Raw genomic sequence first — 18,561 nt, 5'->3', positions numbered from 1 at the left:
AGATAACAATATTTACCATGTACACAACAAGTTAAGTGTGTTTACATTAAAGTCATTACACTTAATTGACATTGTTCTACTTCAGTGCAGATTACAGTGGTTGACCAAGGGGCTGACAACCAGCCAACAAAGAAGTGCCACTTGACGTTGGCTCTTAAAAGTCGTTTTCAAAAATGCACTCCAGGCTGCTCCTGAAAGCTTCCTGAGTTGGTTGTTCACACACATTACGCTGCCTTTGTCACACTGGCTTACCCTGACTTCATACGGAAATTTAAAAGGTGGCTGGGATGATTTTTTTCCCCGCGTGAAGTCAGTGTGATAAATTCTGTCGCTTTTGCTCACACATGCGTCTCAAGCAGAAGTTTTGTGCAAGTCAAAGCACCAAAAGTGAGATTTCCCACAGGCCTCATATTAAAATGAAATACTTGAACTACTGCTAGCAACAAACACAGCTTATTTTCTTGTACAAACAAAACTAATGCTAGCCAATACTAATACTTTCCCTGTTCACGGCAGCTTTAAGCAGGATATGTTTGAATGAATGAATTGATATTTTATCACTATTTAGAAGGTGTAATATGCTTGCCATTACTTGCTTGTTAGTTAATTTAATGTGTCACACTTGGCTGGTGCAAAGGTGTCAGGATTATTGTTGACTTTTCCCCACTGAAAAGACAGAGGTAGGACGTTACTTAGTTTGAGTCATACACCAGTTTATCTCCCACCAGAGGAATGGGAGGGTATTATGGGCAAGCATCAAGTCTGCAGTGTCTGACAAGTTCTCATAGTTTCTTTTCGCTGATAAAAAAAATTAATTACACAAATAGAATGTCTTTTTATGGAAACATGAGGTTTAGGTAGCTCATGCCACAAGCTAATAAATTAGCCAGCTGTTGACTTTTTATTTATAAAAAGTTCACCGTCACCGCGAGAGGTTATATCATGGTCAGACGATTACTGATGGGCTGCTTTCAGGCATCACACCTTAGCCAAATATGGAAACTTCTGCCCCAAGAAAAACCATCATGGCAGCGACTGGTACACTCACATCGAGTCTTCAAAAATGTGGGGGGGAAAACACATAGGATGCTGCCAGTGGTTGGGTCCATTGTTTGTACAGTCTATGCGTCAGACATTGTCGTGTCTAGAGCTGAGGATGAGTCACGATCCAAACGTTTCAGTTTTTGTACAAATCTCCCACATCTTTCGACAGCAACTTCAAGAAACAACATGAACAGAAACATTCCCAGGAGCGTGTGTGTATTTGTGTTTGTCATCTATTTTGGAAAACTAAGTCAATGATCATGTATTATGTATGAGGGTTATTCAAAAAAGTCTGTATTTCTTTCCCCTTTAAGAGTCATCATTACAGGCCAGATTGTGTCCTAATTCCGCCACACAGCAGACGAGCATGAATGTTGTCGCAGGCATGCAGCACCGCTGGTCATATGTCTACAGTCATCACACACAAGGTTAAGAAAGAGCCATTCACGATTCACCCTATAATCCCCCACTGTTCAATCTCTCGCCCTCTTAAGTGGAGCAGTGAGGGCCCAGAGGAAACAGCCTCACATTCCTCACTCATATAGTTTATTATTGGAAAACCAAGCCCGTCTAAATCATGGGCATTGAAGAACATAGGGTGTTTGCCCATGTCGGAAAATGTAGGTGACACTCGTCGAGAAAAGAAGAAAAAAAAACAGTGAGTCACTCAGAAGTTCTTACGTATACAAAGACTGCTTTCAGAGGATTTAGTTGCATCCCTTTTTAAAGCTTCCTTAAATAGCTGCTTTCTACTGTACATGCCCAGTAGTTATGTGAAGTTGTAAAAACGGACTCCGGGTTGATTCATACTGAACAAAAAAAAAGCCAGAATCTCATCTGGAGATCTAAAAATAATACCAACAAACCACACGAGATCCTTGGGATGCTTTCCTGTCACTTGCTTTGCTCCGTGGTTAGTGACTCCCTTTGAGAAGACCGGAGTCGTGTTGGTTTGAATAGCAACGTCTGAGGTCTGCTCGGGAACTGAAGCAATCGCAATACTCTTTAATGAAACATCCTGAGGTAGATGATACAACTTACGAAGCCAGTTGAGGGCTACATTGCTGTCTTTATTAAAAAAAAACCCTGTCTTAAATCATCCCTGGATTTCAACTCCCTTTGCTCCCGTGGGTCGTCGTGGGAGAATCTGAGGGGGCCTTGGCTACTGAACACGGGTTATGCTGTAGTGTGACTGTTACCGTGGGAACAGGAAGTACAAGTTATTGAGGATACAGACCATAACAATCTCCAGGCTAAAATAATTTATCTAATCTTCTTATGAGAGGATCTGTGTGTGTGTGTGTGTGTGTGTGTGTGTGTGTGTGTGTGTGTGTGTGTGTGTGTGTGTGTGTGTGTGTGTGTGTGTATGTGTGTGTGTGTGTGTGTGTGTGTGTGTGTGTGACACAAGAAGAGGACCTTATATATGTGTATTAATGTTGCTGTGTATATAAATTGTACAGACTTGAGTCATCTGAGTTATATTTGATGTATAACTGTGAAATATACATCTTTTTGCTAACTTCTGCTCCCTCTAACTTTTTGTTCCTTGTTTACTTTTTTAAAAAGTCGTGCAGACCGGCAGCGTCACATCAAAGGATTTTACCATTTAAGAAGTCACTGCTCTTCTTACACAACCAACCTGCATAAAAGTCACTCTGTTTGTGATGAATCACATTTTCGATGATGAATTCCATTCAATACTTTGATGAATATCCTACTTTGTTTTCCTGCTTGAAAACATGATATACCAATTAACAAGATTGTGATCATGACTTCATCTGCTCTGGTGAATAGACTTGCACTTATATCGCTCTTTTATGTCACGCAATGTGTACACCAGAATGTCCCTCAGGGATTAATAAAGTATTTCAAAATAAAAATCAAACCACAAACTTTGGACTGAAAGATGAGCGACTCGACCACTGAGAGAAGCTGCTGTATAACACCTTTTTCATAAAGAGCCTTGTTAGGAAATGTGATACTGATCTTTAAACACAAGTCTCTGAATCCTTTTGTTAGCATTCTACCTTTGTCGAAGACTTTTCCAATCCTTTGTAAAACACTTTGAACTGCAACTGAATTTGTCTAAAATATTAGGTATAATTAAAGTTTGGTTGAGTGACGGAATCACCTTCATTGACGACATTGTCAGATTATCTTATTATCTAAACTAAACTGTTGTTTCTTCGAAGGATCGCCTCTCCTCCTCTTCTCTTACATTCTCCTGTGCTGACCTCGTCTTATTTCAGATTTCAGAGATCTCTCACCTTCGCCTCCACGGATGAACAGTCACCATAAGATCTGTTTTTTTTTTTGTACAAGTCTGTTTCTGTTCTCCGTCCTCTGAGAGGTAAAGAACCTACTAGTTGTCTCGGCAAGTGGGATCTGAATGAATCTCTCCCCTGTTGCTCTTTCTTAAGTGTGTCCAACTTTTGCTCTAATCATATGTTGTCAGGCAAAGAGTCAGAGGATTGTCACTGACTTGACGGACGACAAACTTCCTTCATCTCTGATAAAAACATCCTATTTATCTACAGTTAACATAACATCCTGTCAGCTGAAAAAAAGGCAAACATTCACCATGCTGTGATATATGAAGAAGTTACTCAGAGAATCTCTCTGTATCACACACAACGTTCATGGGGATCAGACTGGACTCGGTGGAAACAACAGCTGGATTTCGTCTTTCTACCCTTGACTCAAAACTAATGTCCCATAACCCTTTCACCACCTGTGGCTGAGCACACACTCACACTTCTGTAGCCTTCGCATATGCTCAGGCCAACACGTATACAGAATACACTCACATGTATGTGAGCATTACATGTGGTAAATGTTTTTAAACGCTGATATCACGAACCATTATCCAAACTACACGACTTCGACGGTTTTCCAGGCAGATGTTCAACTGTGATCGTTCTCGACCTTTCCTCATACACAAACTTTAATTCAGACTCTTTTTTCTTTCTTTTTTTTAAGTTCCACATGAATGAGAGAGCAGCTGTCACTTGATTATCAAGGATGATGTTTGTTTTACCAAAGGTCAAATGAATCACAAAGAATCGATTGTGAAACTTATCATCCTTACTTCTTTCCATTCTTGCATAAAAATACTAAAAAAAATAAAATAAAAAAAATAAAAAAGTAGGTGCAATTTAGAAACTGCAAATTACTTGGAGTCATTGTACTTATTACTTTGGAATTCCTCCCATGCTCCAAAGTTTGACATTATAACAGCTTAATCCTCAAAAGTATCTAAGGACAGGGTCTCATAATATTTATCCTCTTGTCTTGTTGTTTATGAGGAATGATTCTTGAGGCCTAGCACAGTGACGTACTACAACAACCCCCACCCAGCCAGCCAGGATTCTGTTGAACATATGCTCTGCTGGCATCGACTCTTCCACTGGAGATCCAGGAAAACGTGTTGTCCTTGGACACAGTTGCCACAGCAGCATCAGCAGGAAATACTTGAGACTGAGAGTCAAGAAAAGAAATCAGGGGAAAAGAGCTGTTTCATTAAATAATGACAGAGAGAAAATGGAGAGTTTGGTTTCCGCCCTTGTGAGTTTGAACTTTTGCTTCCAAATGTAACAGCTGCCCTTTACCCCGCATACAGCTTCTGACGATATCTCCCACTCCTTACTCTTATTTTTCACTTCAATCCATAGTGACACAATAGGAGCTGGGATCAGTCATGAAGAGTTGATACATACTCTATGTGTCGGCCCAGAATATAATGTTTTAAAAAGGTATTATATGCATAAGGTCTAAGGCTGCAGGAAACTCGCATTAGGCAGGGATGGAACTGATAAGACCGCCAGAGTTAAATATTTACCATCACTTCCGTTCTCCCACGCAGTACAGCAAAAAAAAAAAAAAAAGTTATGGTCCAGTTAGAGAAAAAGTTTCTCTGGAAAAGGTTTGGTATTACAGCCCACTCAGGAATTGCACAAGTCAGTAAAAACCTTAACCAGGAAGAGAAGAAACCAGGCAGAAAAAAAAGGCAGGCAGGCTGTAATGTCATCTCAAACATGGTGCTATACAGAACATCTGACTCATTTTGATAGCATGTCCAACTAACTGCAAGAAAGGGGGGAGGAAGGTACACCAGGCCAGAAGCTGTCGACTAAAAGAATTGCATTAAAGAGGCAGCTTTTCTACACTTGAATAGATTTTTAAAATACACAGACCAGAAACAGGATTCGAACCACTCACCTCTATATATTACAGAATACACCTTGCTTTAGTTTGAGGGGCTGCAGCAGTCCAGCCTCTTTCCACCAGAAATCCTCAGTCAGCTGTTTGTGAGCAGGATCAAGTCCTCCAGCAGAAGGACAACCACGTAGACTCTGTAAGTAATCAATGCATTTGTATCAAATTAAAACAACTGGTTGTAGGAACGTGACACAGACTGATGGTGGCGACAAAACCCCACAGGTATCATTGTGATGAGCTGTTATACACGAAGAAATATATAGACCACAGACAATATTGTGTATAAGATAGACTCCCAGAGGCTTATTTTCACAATAACAATAAACACAAAAAGACCTGGAGGTAAAAGTTAAAGTACAGATTTGTGTTCCTATTTTTTCCTCTGCTCTAACAATTAGCAGCTGACAGCCTAGACAATGACTGTCTATGTATGGCATGGAGCATGAGATACAAAAAAACCCCTCAGTGTTTAACACTGTGTGTACATAAACAAGTACAGGGACTCACACCCGTCACTATTGGCGGGCCATATAGGGGGCCGGGCCCGCCCGCATAAATGCTTGTGCCCCCCCCCACTTGAGGTACTGATCTTTTTTTTTTTTTTAACTTATTACATTATCAGAGATGCAAATTATGTTGCATTGATGTCACATTCTTTATCAGCAAACCATCAAAAATATAAATGTAGCCTATGTCACTGTAGCCACTCAACGTTACCGCAGATTTTTGAAAGCTGGATGACTTTTTGCCGGCTTAATTACTTAATTTCGCCATGGTTATCCATATAAATCCAGGCCATGCCGACTGTTCTCACAGCACACACCTTTGCCCTAACTTTAGGAACTTCTACTGTCGTGTGTGAAAACTCATTTTCCATGCTCCAAAGCGTCTTCTCAGAGCATCGGCGCAGTATGCTGCTCGGAAGCAAGACCCAGCTGATTCAGCTTGCTTTTAAAACGAACCTTAAACAAGTTTAAGTCCGGATGGAAGGATGAGAAGGTTCTCTAACACTGCATCCAGATGTACTGACAGGAGGACTGGCGAGAGGACAGCACTGCGCTGCTGCCACTCAAAGTACCGGTAATTTCAAAGGCTGTGTGTGTATCACATGTCAATGCATATCACTCTGTTGACTGCTTTAAAATGCAACGTTTGAGAGATGCTTCTGGTGTTACATCTAATATGTTGTATAGTCAAGTGTGTTATGGATATTCATCATAACATTTCTTATGTGGTGTAGGCTACACTGTAAAAAGAGATACACATTAACGACTCAATAAAACTGAGGCAGCAGATTGCATACATTATTATTAATTACATCTAACCTTGTTAAAAGTTGAGTTAATATAACTCAAATCAGTTGCTAAAGACTAACCTGTTTAAATAGAGTACATTAAAATAAAACACAAAAACAAATTAACCAAATTTAAACAAAAATATTAAGTCGATGTCGCGGTAAAGAGCTGGCAGCAGAGACGCCACAAATATATCAAGCATTTGTCTTGATCTGGATAAAAGATGTCAACCAGTCGAGGGATGATAGAGGCAATAATGATGATGCCCCTCTGTTTGTTTTTTTAGGCGACCTTCGTTGAACCCGCCTGCCTCCCACACCCACGATGGAGGGCCGGTGGGGAGGTCGGAGGTCGCGGCGACTGTAAAGAACTTTTATGTTATTTCAATTTATCAGAGCTTACAACAGATACACTATAGATAATAAAAGAACTAAATTCTGCATTTTAAAGATTTATAATATCAGTACAACTAAGAATACAACTTCATTATTCTGTAGACTACAGACAACTGCCTAAAATATGCTTTAATGTGATGTGCAAAATAGGCAATACAAACTTTGTATTATTATTTGTAAGGGCAATGTCAACATGAATGCTGCTACTGTCAAAATGAAACGACAACAAATAAACAAATTGTAAGGAGACCCAAATATTCCAGCTCAAAAGGTTTTGAGTAGTAAACAGACATAGCGTAGAGTAAACTATGTACAGTATGCAATAAATGCAATTTCTTAAATTTCTTTTAAATAACTGACCCCCAAAAAACGAGATATTCATAATCAATCAGAAATAACCAATATATAATCAAAAGTAATGCTTGATAATAAAACCAATGAAAGAGAGCCGACTGACCTGTATGAAGACCCATTCAGAGTCAGAGGGTTTCTTCAGTAGCATGGCTGCGGGGGACTTCTTCTGTACAACAACATCTGTCTTCTTGGAAAACCTTTGAACCAAATCAACAAGACATGTTAGTTCAGATACAACAGCCAAAGTGGTCTAACTACACTTTGAGAGGACAAGGATGACACTTGAGTGTTTGTAAAACTCCAACAGCAATCTGGCAAAACATAGTTCTTTGTATCCATTCTCCTGTATCCATTCTCCTGCGACAGTTAGTCATGCAGACATGTTTGAGGGAAATTGTAATTGGTGGAATTGTTGGTTATGTTTAACGTAATGTTTGCGTGCTGTATATACATATACAATACAGTATAGTGTAGGATTATTAAAATATGCGTGCTGGCTCTTATCACATGCCAAAAAGCAAGTTAAACTTTTCATTACTCGCCTTCTACAATATAAATATCTGTCGTAAGGTGACAAGACTTTTTTCCATCCTGTGAATTTTGTTAATACAAAACAATAGTCAGTTTTCAGTAAGTTCATTACAGTTTTACTCCAGCAAACGGCGCCAAAATCTACAAGTGTCTGTCAGCAAGATGCCACTATGTTACATTCAAGGTACGTCGTAATTTTCTGAAGCTTTACCAAGCGTGAACTTAACGGTGATTCCGCGTGACTCCAGTGAAATAAATTTAGTCGGTTTTTTTTCGAGTCGAAAAAAAGTCGAGTTTCTGTTGATTTTGAAGTCGTAATTGACAAGCACAAGTTTTATGCTGGATCCAAAGCCCTATAATTTCACTGCTATGTAGAACATTAGAAAACGTAGGGTAAATAAGATGACTATATATTATTTACTGTCTATGCTGAATACTCAGGAAATATTCTAAATCTCCAGAATTCAGGGTATGTCGTCTGATTTCAAATATTATTTGTTTTTTCTGAGGAGAAAAGTTTATCTCAAAGCTTTGTGCGTTTTAGAGAAGAATTCTAGTTCAAATGCACGAAAATACTTGACCACAAAAAGTATGAAAAGCGTCTAGTCTATTCCTGTTTTCCAGTCATTCAACTACAATAAATATCCATTCGTAATATATATATATATATATATATATATATATATATATATATATATATATATATATATATATATATACTGCTGTGTGTTTGCTTGTGGTCTTAGAATTATAACATTTCCGTTTTCCCGTGAAGGTAACATAAGAAATGCGACTTCTTCCGCGTTTACCTGCAGCTCTGAATGTAGGGGGAGTTTTTATGTTTGGGTGTGTGCTGCGGAGTTGAACATGTCATAAACGAAACGGTATATTCATGTCTGGCAAAGGGTTATTGTTAGAGAGAAAACAGCAAAGGGGAAACTGGCTAAAAAAAAAAGGCGGACAAAAGTTAAGCGTTAACCGGAGAAGAAAAGTCACGTAAACTTCAGTGTTGTGTTGAAGTTAGGAGAAGCTGCCGTGCCGTCGTTTACAATGGGCTGTTGTAGCAGCACAGAGGTAAGTCGGCTAAAATGAAATAAAATAAATGATTCTGGCTGCTATAAGAATTTAAAAAGACAGTTTGCAAATGAGTTTGACACGACGTGTGTCACAGCACGTCACGTCCTCTGCAGAGCTGCTCAGTGATTTGTGTGCTGCTGGTTGTTTTTTGGGGCTTCTGATCCCGCTGCAGGAGTCCAAACAAAGAGGAATTAAGGAGATCGGTGGCATCTTTTCATCATCTATTATTTATGTCTTGGCAGGGAAAGCGTGACTGGAAACCACTGGAGGAGCGCAGCTGCACGGACATCCCATGGCTCATCGTTTTCAGCTTGTTTTGCATTGGGATGGTAAGTTTATAACCGAATGTGCGTAACTTAAGATGCACACAGAGCAATGATAAAACACTCTTTAGGTTATTTATTAAAATGTGATGAACTCTTTTCGGAGTTGGCATAACTCCATGGTCTCTTTAGAGACTGAGATTGCAGTTTATGAAGGGTTTGTATCAGACCCCCAATGCTTTAAGATGGCTGAACCCAGTAAAATAAACATCTAAAAAAAAAACCATTGAATGTCTCTATTACCTGCTCTTCTACCTAGTGAATGAATGCATTGCATAAAGTTGAATATACAGCTGTCCTATAATGATGACAACAGCATGTCCTTAAATTGTATAGCTTTTTTGGGGGGAGTGTAGTTTGTGCATCATTGTGCGACACTGAAAAGACAATTTATTAAATCCATTCATTATCACTGTTGTAGAAAGGTTGGACAAGTTGGTTTAAATCGGCCTGCATGATGGTAAAATCTCCAAAAAGGATTTTCAAAAGTTAAGGTTTATCATTAAAAAAAAAACACAGAACATACCAGTTAAGAAGTATGTTATAGATGTCTTTTCTTAAGATGAGTCCATGGTTGTGTTTGCTGATTAAAGTAACAGACTGTATATGTTTTTGTTTTTTGTTTTTTTATAGATAATGTTATGAACTGTTGTTGTTGTTTTTTTTAATGATGTCCATATTGTCTGTTAAATAGTTAACTTCCTCTGCTTGATCCGTGTTGTCTCCAGGTGTGTATCTGTGGCTTCTCCGTTGCCACGGGAGCTGCCTCCAGACTTGTCTCAGGATATGACAGTTATGGCAACACCTGCGGTCAGAAGAACAGCCCGATAGATGGAGTGACCCTCAGTGGCCGGGACATGACGGAAAACAAGCAAGTCATATTTGTTAGAAAACAAACCTAACATGTCACCGAAATCAGCTTCATCTTTCTCTGTGGTCACCATTGATCTACTTTTTTTTTTTTTTTTTAAACAAACCAGTTGCTGCCTTTACAGACGCTTCATGTTGCCTCCTGTTGTGACATATTTGAGCGGTTAGGTCTGCGACTAAACATGCTGTGAATTTAAGAAGGCACACTTCAAATGCAATGCAAATGACTTGCTCACACAAAGAAAGCTGACATCAGAAAATAAATCAGTAAAATGTTGTGTCACCTAGAGTAAAAATGCCCAGATGTGTACTCCTTGTCCAGTACACTTTTTCTTTTTATTAGGGTTTATTTATGGCCTTTTGTTGGAGAGACAGTGGACAGAGTTGATAATCAAGGAGAGAGAGTGGGAAATGGCGTGCAGGAAATGAGCTACAGGTTGGATTCTAACCTGGGCTGCCCGCTCGGAGGACTACAGCCTGCATACATGTGGCACAGACGCACTGACCCCTCGCCCCACCAGCGCTCCTGTTCAGAACACCTTTGACTTTTTCCTCAACTTCCTGCAGTGCAAAGGGAAAAGAGTTAGCTGTCATTAGAAAGAACGTTGATGTGGATTAACATCACCTACGTTTAGCTTCACTGATGCCATGTGTTTGTACTGTGCGCAGGTGATGGAGTTTGTTAATATAAATGGAAATAAGTTTTGTCCTTTGGTCGAAATATGTGTGGAAAGTCTCGGATTATATCCCTCTGTTTGTGCCGTATCGTTCCATCAGACTGCAGCTTGCAGGCTCAGTTTTAGTCAAACAATGGGTCATGCTTTATTGATGGGCTGATTGCCCATGGAGGCTTTGAATAAAAGGCGTTGAGCTACAAAGAAGGATTTGTACGGCACAGAAGCAAATGTCAACATCATTTTGTGCCCGGGCAGAACAAACTGGGAAAGCAGGGACCAAAAAAAAAAAAGCTCAACATTTTCATCAAAGGGAAAGAGCTTCTTACTTTAAATTAACGAGTTTAATTTTCTAAAATATATTGTTATTCCTGTCAGGTACGTTTTCTTTTTGGATCCTTGCAACCTTGACCTCATCAACAGGAAGATAAAGTCCTTGGCCCTGTGTGTCTCCAAATGTCCCTCTGCTGAATTGAAGACCTACAGTGACATAAAGCAGTTTGCCCTGAGTAACGGTGAGAAAACAGCACAAGCGTCTTCGTCTTAAAGACAAAGGCGATCAAGTGCATTAACTTATGTAATGTTCATCAAAACAGCATATTGACAATTGACTCTAACTGGAATGTGATGTTGTTTTTTCTTCTCCAGGATCTAATCTCTGCTCTTACGACATTTCTCCTACAAGATACACCGGCCATTCAGAAAGATTCACGAAATGCCCCAAACTGCCCGTTCCACCGAGGTAATCCAGGATGTTATCGGATGACGTTAGACATTTTTATCAACTCAAAGATGTTGGTCACTGTACAAGACCGTGTCAACAGCACAAACGGTACATCAATGAACATGGGTTTCATAAATGCTGGTCATAGAGACAATGTCTAACATTTATGTAGTCCCCATTTTTTTCGATCATCTTTGGAATAATGTAGATTCTTTTTCTGAAAGAGACAATATCTGTGTGAGATTATGCTGTAGAATTACAAACTGGAGTTTTATTCTTTAGCAAAATCTCACACAGCGGTTCCCTGCAGTATGACTTTTTCAAACTCCTTCAAAGACCAAATAGATGGTCTCATATGTTGTATGCAACACAAGATGAAGATCTCAAGCAACATTATCTCAGTGGGCAGATGTCTCACTGAGGATTGGTGGGGGTTTTTTGGGGGGGGGGTTGGGCTTGTAGTTATTTGGCTTTCTTCTGTTTCCACATTATTTTAGGAAACTTCAATGATCTCAAGGCTGAAAGCTGCTGCACTGAACTTCCTCTTTTGTGTCAATTTTGACACAAAATTGTCTTTGCTGATCTTGTTCTGCCGTGTGTAATGTTTCATCTGTCAAATGGATCACTCATCGTTCATCTTTCCCGTGAAAAATGTGAACAAACCCTTTTTCTTCAGCGTTTTAAGAGTCGTCTCCGCTGACGCCTCTTCTTCTACATTTATCAGCAAATCTGTCCCGATATTCCACCGCTGTATCCCAGTGGACGTGGGCTGCTACGCTGAATTCGCCCAGGCTTTCATCGCATTCGTCGGTGACAACAACACGCTGCGCCGACTGGCTGTGGGAGTGATGGCCAGCAAGGAGATCATCATGGGCCTTTGTGTGCTGGCTTTAGGTATAACGAACACCAGCGGACATCTGACTTGAATGTTCTTGTGTTAAACAGAAAATCATTTCATCTGTTGGGAAAAAAAAAAATACTCCTTTGTCCTTTATTAATGGCTTCTCCCACGGCACGCACTTGAGCTATCTACAGGATTGCAAACAGGGAAGCTGTTTTTTTCATTTAATAACAGGAAGTGACTGTGTGGTCTCAGGCACTGTATCCGCTGGAGGTTTTCCCACAGGGGAAGAAAGGCAGAACTAGTCCCATGTCAGTTTGAGTCTTCTTTTTATTTGTCTGAGCTATTTGATCAGTCTATTCTGGGTTTTCTTTATATGAAAGAAACTTGAGTCGTTGCAGCACAGAGCCTCCCTGAAAGGCTTGTCTTGGATTTCCTCATTTTCTGCCTGTAAAGAAAAAAAAACAAAAACAAAACTGCAAAATCATGTTTTCTTTTTCTCCTCAGTTCTGTCCCTGATCATGATGGTCGTCATCCGTTACATATCCAAAGTCCTGGTGTGGATCTTAACGGTTCTGGTAGTGATTGGCTCTATAGGTACCATGTTACAACTACACACCTCATTCATTTTTTGATGTCATGTTTTCATTTTTTATCTCAATCCCATTTGATCTGAAACGAGCACGTAGTGGAGGATGAGTTTTCGTTTGAGCTCTTTTCTGCTCTGCTGTCTGGCAGGCGGGACCGGCATCCTCTGGTGGCTCTACGTGGATCACAGGAAAGCGGCTAATAATAACACCTTATCTGTGTTTGGCAAAGAGGTGGCTTCTGACAATGTTAAGGCCCTGCTTGTGTATTCAATTGTTGCTACAGTTTTCACGGTATGTCAGAGGGCAATTTTCTCTTGTTTTTACAGTTTTACGAATCAAACCGAAGTACTACAATCTTAAGAAAAGCATGTTCGATTTGGAGAACTGGTCTCTGTGTAACCCTCCAGGTGGTTCTCCTGTTAGTGATGTTCATCATGAGGAAGCGTGTGGCTCTTACTATCTCCCTGTTCCATGTGGCCGGTAAAGTCTTCATCCACCTTCCCCTCCTGGCGCTGCAGCCTTTCTGGACCTTCGTCTGCCTCATGCTCTTCTGGGTCTACTGGATCGCTGTGCTCCTCTTCCTCGGAACCGCAGGTTAGGAGGAAGGCCGGCTGGGACGGTTCGCACACACTTTGAAGTATTTAGATTGTAGACATGTGCATTACACCGAATGTTTCCTCTTCTCGCATTATCCTCCTCATGACACGATTCACAGACAAATAGAATATTAAGGAGGTCATTTTTGACATTTTGCCTGAATTTGGGGGCATGACTCTCCTCCCACATTTGGAATCTTGTGCAGTCTCGTGACGTGGGAGGACGGAGGCAACAACAACTTCTCTCTTCATGTCCGACTTCCCTTTATATGAAGCCGGGATTAGATTTCAGCAAAGTAGAATTGAGAAATACAAATAAAATCAAAACATCCAATTATTGGATGTCTCCAATGTTTGGTTGTACTGTGGTACCAACATTAGTTAACCATAACAACAAATACTGCAAACACAATTTTTACATTGTACTTTGGATGCTGTGAGTATCTGTTTGTTTGAAGATAAAAATATATCTTGATTCGATCTATTTATGTAAAAACCGTATGTAATTAGAAACATTACATTCACAAAATATAATGATGATGCATCTCAGACACTTGGGCCACAACTCACTGAACACAATGAAGGAGAATATTTAGATTTTACAAGTAGGGGTGGGACAAAATACCAACACATCGTTGTATGGCAGCCATGACTTGTGCGATGTGATAATGTTATTGCTGGTGCCAGTCATCAATCTAACCATCGATCATAATAACATATTGCTCTCAACAGATTTCCCTGCTCACACGTCACCACTTCCTGACTCCCTTGGGTGTCGCTTATAACGTGAATGAGCGTAACGTGAACAGAAGTAAACTGGCAAAAAGAAAAGAGTAAAAGTTGGATTAAAAAAAACAGCAAACACATCTCAGACATTTAATCTTTTTAGGCCCTAACCCTAACTGTGCTGTGATGAGGGGCAAGAAGACAAGAGACACAAGCAGGGAAAAAGAACCCTCACACACTCGATATCTCAGACACTGTTTACATGGTGTCAAATCCTGCCAAGGTTCTTTTGCACCCATTTAAGGCGGAAATTGAAGAATTATCCTCTGATTTGTTCTATGATGTCGGGAAATCACCCAAACAGAAAGAAATTTTCCACGAATTTCAGAGCCGTTTTTGCCTATTGCGCTTGAAGCAAACATTTTTCAGGCTCAGGCTTCTTTTTTTTTTTTTTTTTCACTTTAAGCCCAGATGACTCCATTGTCAAAGAAAACTCAAACTCCTTATTTTTCCCCTGACAGGAACAGCAACAAAGAACAACTCGACAGGCGTGGTTGAATATGAAATCCAGGGGCCTCTTCAGTACATGGTGTGGTATCACGCCGTGGGTCTCATCTGGATCAGCGAGTTCATTCTGGCCTTCCAGCAGATGACCATCTCCGGAGCTGTCGTCACCTACTACTTCACCAGGTACAAACAAGAAACAGAAATTCATTGATGTTAAGGCTCGTTATGTTTTCTGTGTGAAATCCAAAGTGCAGTAGAAGAGCCAGGAGGAGATTTCTCATCGGAATAATTTCTTCTCCCTGCATCTGATTAACTCCAGGAATAAGTCTCAGTTGCCAGTAACTCCCATCCTGTCCTCGATGGCACGCACCTTCCGCTACCATCTGGGGACTTTGGCTAAAGGCTCCTTCATCATCACGCTTGTTAAGATCCCTCGCCTCATCCTGACGTACATCCACAGCCAGCTCAAAGGAAAGGTGAGCTGTGACATAGTGCAAGGGCTTATTTTTTAAACACAATAAAGAAGAGATAAAGATGTCGTGGCCTCATGTTGACGAGCAAAGTGAATGAACATTTTCATACGTACGTTTTCTGACGGTTGGTTCACTTTTTTTTTCCCCCTCACTCTCTCTCTCTCTCTCAGGAGAACGCTTGTGCCCGTTGCATGCTCAAAGCGTGCGTCTGCTGTCTGTGGTGTCTGGAGAAATGTCTCGCGTACTTGAATCAAGTGAGTGATGTCAAGTTGGAGAAGAAAAACATCACAGAGAGGATAAAACACCCGGAGTATTCACAGTGTCCATGTCGCATTGTTTCAGAACGCGTACACTGCTACAGCCATCAACAGCACCAGTTTCTGCACCTCCGCCCGCGAGGCTTTCCTCATCCTGGTGGAGAACGCCCTCCGAGTGGCCGCCATCAACACCGTGGGCGACTTTGTCCTCTTCTTGGGGAAGGTACGTAGCACTGACCTCTATGTACAGGCTGAGGTATCATGATGTGGATCGTCTGTGTTGTATGACGTGACTCTCCCTGCTACCAAATCTACCGACAGTACGGGTACAAATAAAGTAACCTGAACTTAAACTTGTCCACGAGGGGTTGAAAAATCCCAGGAATTTTCAAAGTTGGAAACTCTCCATGGCAATTAATGAGAATTTATTGGAATAAACTAAACAAAACAATAACACAATTGAAAGTTGGCCCTTAACAGGGAACTTTAATATAGTTAGGGAAAATGAATTTTCGAATAATCTTGATTAAAACAACCAGACTTCATGCAAGTACACTTGAATATCTGTGCTATGCCTCAATCACATGGCACATTGAGGCCACGCCCCCTACACTGTGCACGCCATCACATGCACAGATGATTTCCAGAAGAACCCTGGACCACATTTTGAGCCCACAGCAAATCTATTGAAGACACACATTTTAGCCCATGTTTTACACAAAGGGAAGTGTGTTTGGAGGATATTATGAGGTAATGTATTTTAAAAATGTGAAATGTTTCTTTAATTTTATTATTTTGCGATGAATGTCTGCTTAAGACACAACACAATGTTTATATTTATGCTCGGATGTCATACAGTTAGATTAAATTACCCCCAATTTCCAGTTAATTCACGTAATTCCCATGGAAAGTTTCCGATTTGGAAATTCCTGAGCTTAACTTCCCATGGAAAGTTTCCGAAAATTTACTGTAAACATTCCACCCCTTTCCAACCCTATCATCCACCAACTAAACTGCTCTTAATGTTTGCTAACTGGTTCCACATCTCAGGTGCTGGTCGTCTCCTGCACAGCCTTTGCCGGCGTCCTGGCTCTGAACTACCAGAGGGAGTACACCGTGTGGGTTCTGCCTCTCCTCATCGTCTGCCTGTTCGCCTTCCTGGTGGCTCACTGCTTCCTCTCCGTTTTCGAGAACGTGGTCGACGTCCTTTTCCTCTGCTTCGCTGTGGACACAAAGTATAATGATGGCAGTCCCGGACGCGAGTACTACATGGACAAGGCTTTGATGGTGAGAGAAAAGATCATTTTGTGCTTACAAAAAAACACTCGCAAAACTCACAAACTGATACAATCCTAAGTCTCTTCAGGATGGACGGATTTCTAAACTGTTTTTAAGCTTCCTGCTCAATACATATCTGTCCATTACAGAGAGCAGAGTTTGACCTCTGCTGTGTTTGGGTACTTGTGTGTAATCAAAAGCAGATCAGATTTCCCTACATGGTGATTTTACCACCTGTCATAAGGCCGGAGCAAGAGATCATGAGGAAGGATTCCAGCTTAGAGAAGGCTGTGACTCCGACCTTAATTACCGGTTTGTCCAACAATAAGGAAATCATGTCGAGAGGTGTACAGTCTTAATACAAACATGTTCCTTCAATAGGCCCATGAGTTTAGTTTTTCTTTTTTATGTTTAGTTATTTATTTATGAGGATTTCCCCCCCCCCCCCCCCCCCCCCCTCTTTGTGCTGAAGAGCCTGTGGCCACAAAGCTTCAGGCTGCGGGACTAATTGTTTTAATTCTTACAGCAGTGTTCAAATGGTGTCAAACCAATGCTATCCTTTTTTTTTTCTTAAATTATACTACGAGTTAAATAACTCATCTATCTCTCTCTTCGTTGCTAGGAATATGTTGAGAACAGTAAGAAAATGTCTGATTACAAGCCAGGAGATGGAGATGGACGAGAGCTGAAGTCGATGGTGAGTAGTTTGATCTTTGTAGTCTTGTGTGTAGAAAGAAAGCCCACAGTTGTTCACATCTGGGTCGTGTGCAGAAAGTATTTGATGGATTTCTTTGTGTTGCAGGCACGTGGTGGCACCTCAGCTTGATCACGCTTCAGTGAGACGGCAAAAATACTAAAAACCAGCCAAAGCTTATCTCCGAATTTATCATTATGTCACTCCAGGGACAACAGTAAGATAACAGCAAACTTTGTACTGACGGTGTACATATTTTCACAAAGGATGCTTTCAATGGATTTTTGTATTCGAAGGGACTGCAAATTTTAAGTTTAATACTATTAAGTTGTGTTTTTTAACTGGTTATGATGTCCTTGTGTCCTTTGCAAATGTTCTCTAATAATGTGTTTTTAATGACATGAACAGTTGAACATGTTCTGTTGTGTTTGTCAGGGACTAGTTAGCTACCTTTTGGTGAACATTTGTACTAGAAAGCTAACTCTGTTTTTGTAAAGGCCTGTTCATAATCTTTTATTTCTTCTACTCAAAGTTTTCTACTAAAAAAACATGAAACCACAGCTCTGTTGTTTTGGTCTTTTTTATCGTCTCAGTCTAAGATCTCGTGGGGAGTTAATGAGATGTCAAGTTGCTTTCTTTTTTTTAAGCCACAGCTAAGATAAAAAGAAAAACACCCACTTCAAATCCACAGGCGGCAAAGAGGAACGCTTCATTTATGAAGTGTGCGAAAAAAAAACCTGTACTGTATCTGTTTCATTGATAACTGGACAGACATGTAATACCTGGTAAGCTGTGCACTATTTTGACAGCTGCCAAGTGCATCGCTTTCAAGTCCAAGAGAGTTTAATATACTAGTACAAATATGACAAACGTAATGTGCAGAGGACGGAAACAATCAAAGATCTTCATTTGAAGGCAAATATTTAAAACAATAGATGAAAATCCCTGTGGTTAAATCAAGATTAACTCATTCTCCGCCATTGACGGAATATTCCGTCATTTGGAACCCAACCGTTCCCCGCCATTGACGGAATATTCCGTCAATTGGTGTTTTCAGTGTAATACGATAGGGGGCGCTCTGGCGGACATTGTGA

At 40.5% G+C, this 18,561-nt stretch overlaps 2 protein-coding genes across 2 annotated transcripts in view; one reads left to right on the top strand and one right to left on the bottom strand.

Moving 5' to 3' along the window:
• The window catches only part of dlc1 (DLC1 Rho GTPase activating protein), an 87,558-nt gene extending 82,178 nt beyond the window's left edge, over positions 1 to 5,380 (bottom strand). Inside the window, exon 1 of the mRNA XM_079338020.1 lies at positions 5,263 to 5,380. The gene's annotated coding sequence lies outside the window, so the exon portion shown is untranslated. The remainder of the gene's footprint in view (positions 1 to 5,262) is intronic.
• A 3,221-nt stretch (positions 5,381 to 8,601) lies between these two features.
• Positions 8,602 to 18,027, top strand: slc44a1a (solute carrier family 44 member 1a). Its single transcript, XM_079338080.1, has 16 exons — positions 8,602 to 8,911; positions 9,157 to 9,243; positions 9,966 to 10,108; positions 11,160 to 11,296; positions 11,430 to 11,523; positions 12,230 to 12,399; positions 12,854 to 12,943; positions 13,085 to 13,227; positions 13,344 to 13,530; positions 14,780 to 14,948; positions 15,085 to 15,241; positions 15,409 to 15,492; positions 15,581 to 15,718; positions 16,546 to 16,782; positions 17,396 to 17,470; positions 17,576 to 18,027. The coding sequence occupies exons 1-16, from the start codon at positions 8,888 to 8,890 to the stop codon at positions 17,597 to 17,599; spliced, it is 1,959 nt and encodes a 652-aa protein (XP_079194206.1). The 5' UTR covers positions 8,602 to 8,887; the 3' UTR covers positions 17,600 to 18,027.
• Positions 18,028 to 18,561: the final 534 nt, after the last annotated feature.

The sequence above is a fragment of the Symphodus melops genome, assembly GCF_947650265.1.
Source record: "Symphodus melops genome assembly, chromosome: 2".
Classification (NCBI taxonomy): Eukaryota; Metazoa; Chordata; class Actinopteri; order Labriformes; family Labridae; genus Symphodus; species Symphodus melops.
The sequence above is the reverse complement of the archived record's forward strand: the minus strand, read 5'-3'. Positions and strand labels throughout refer to the sequence as shown.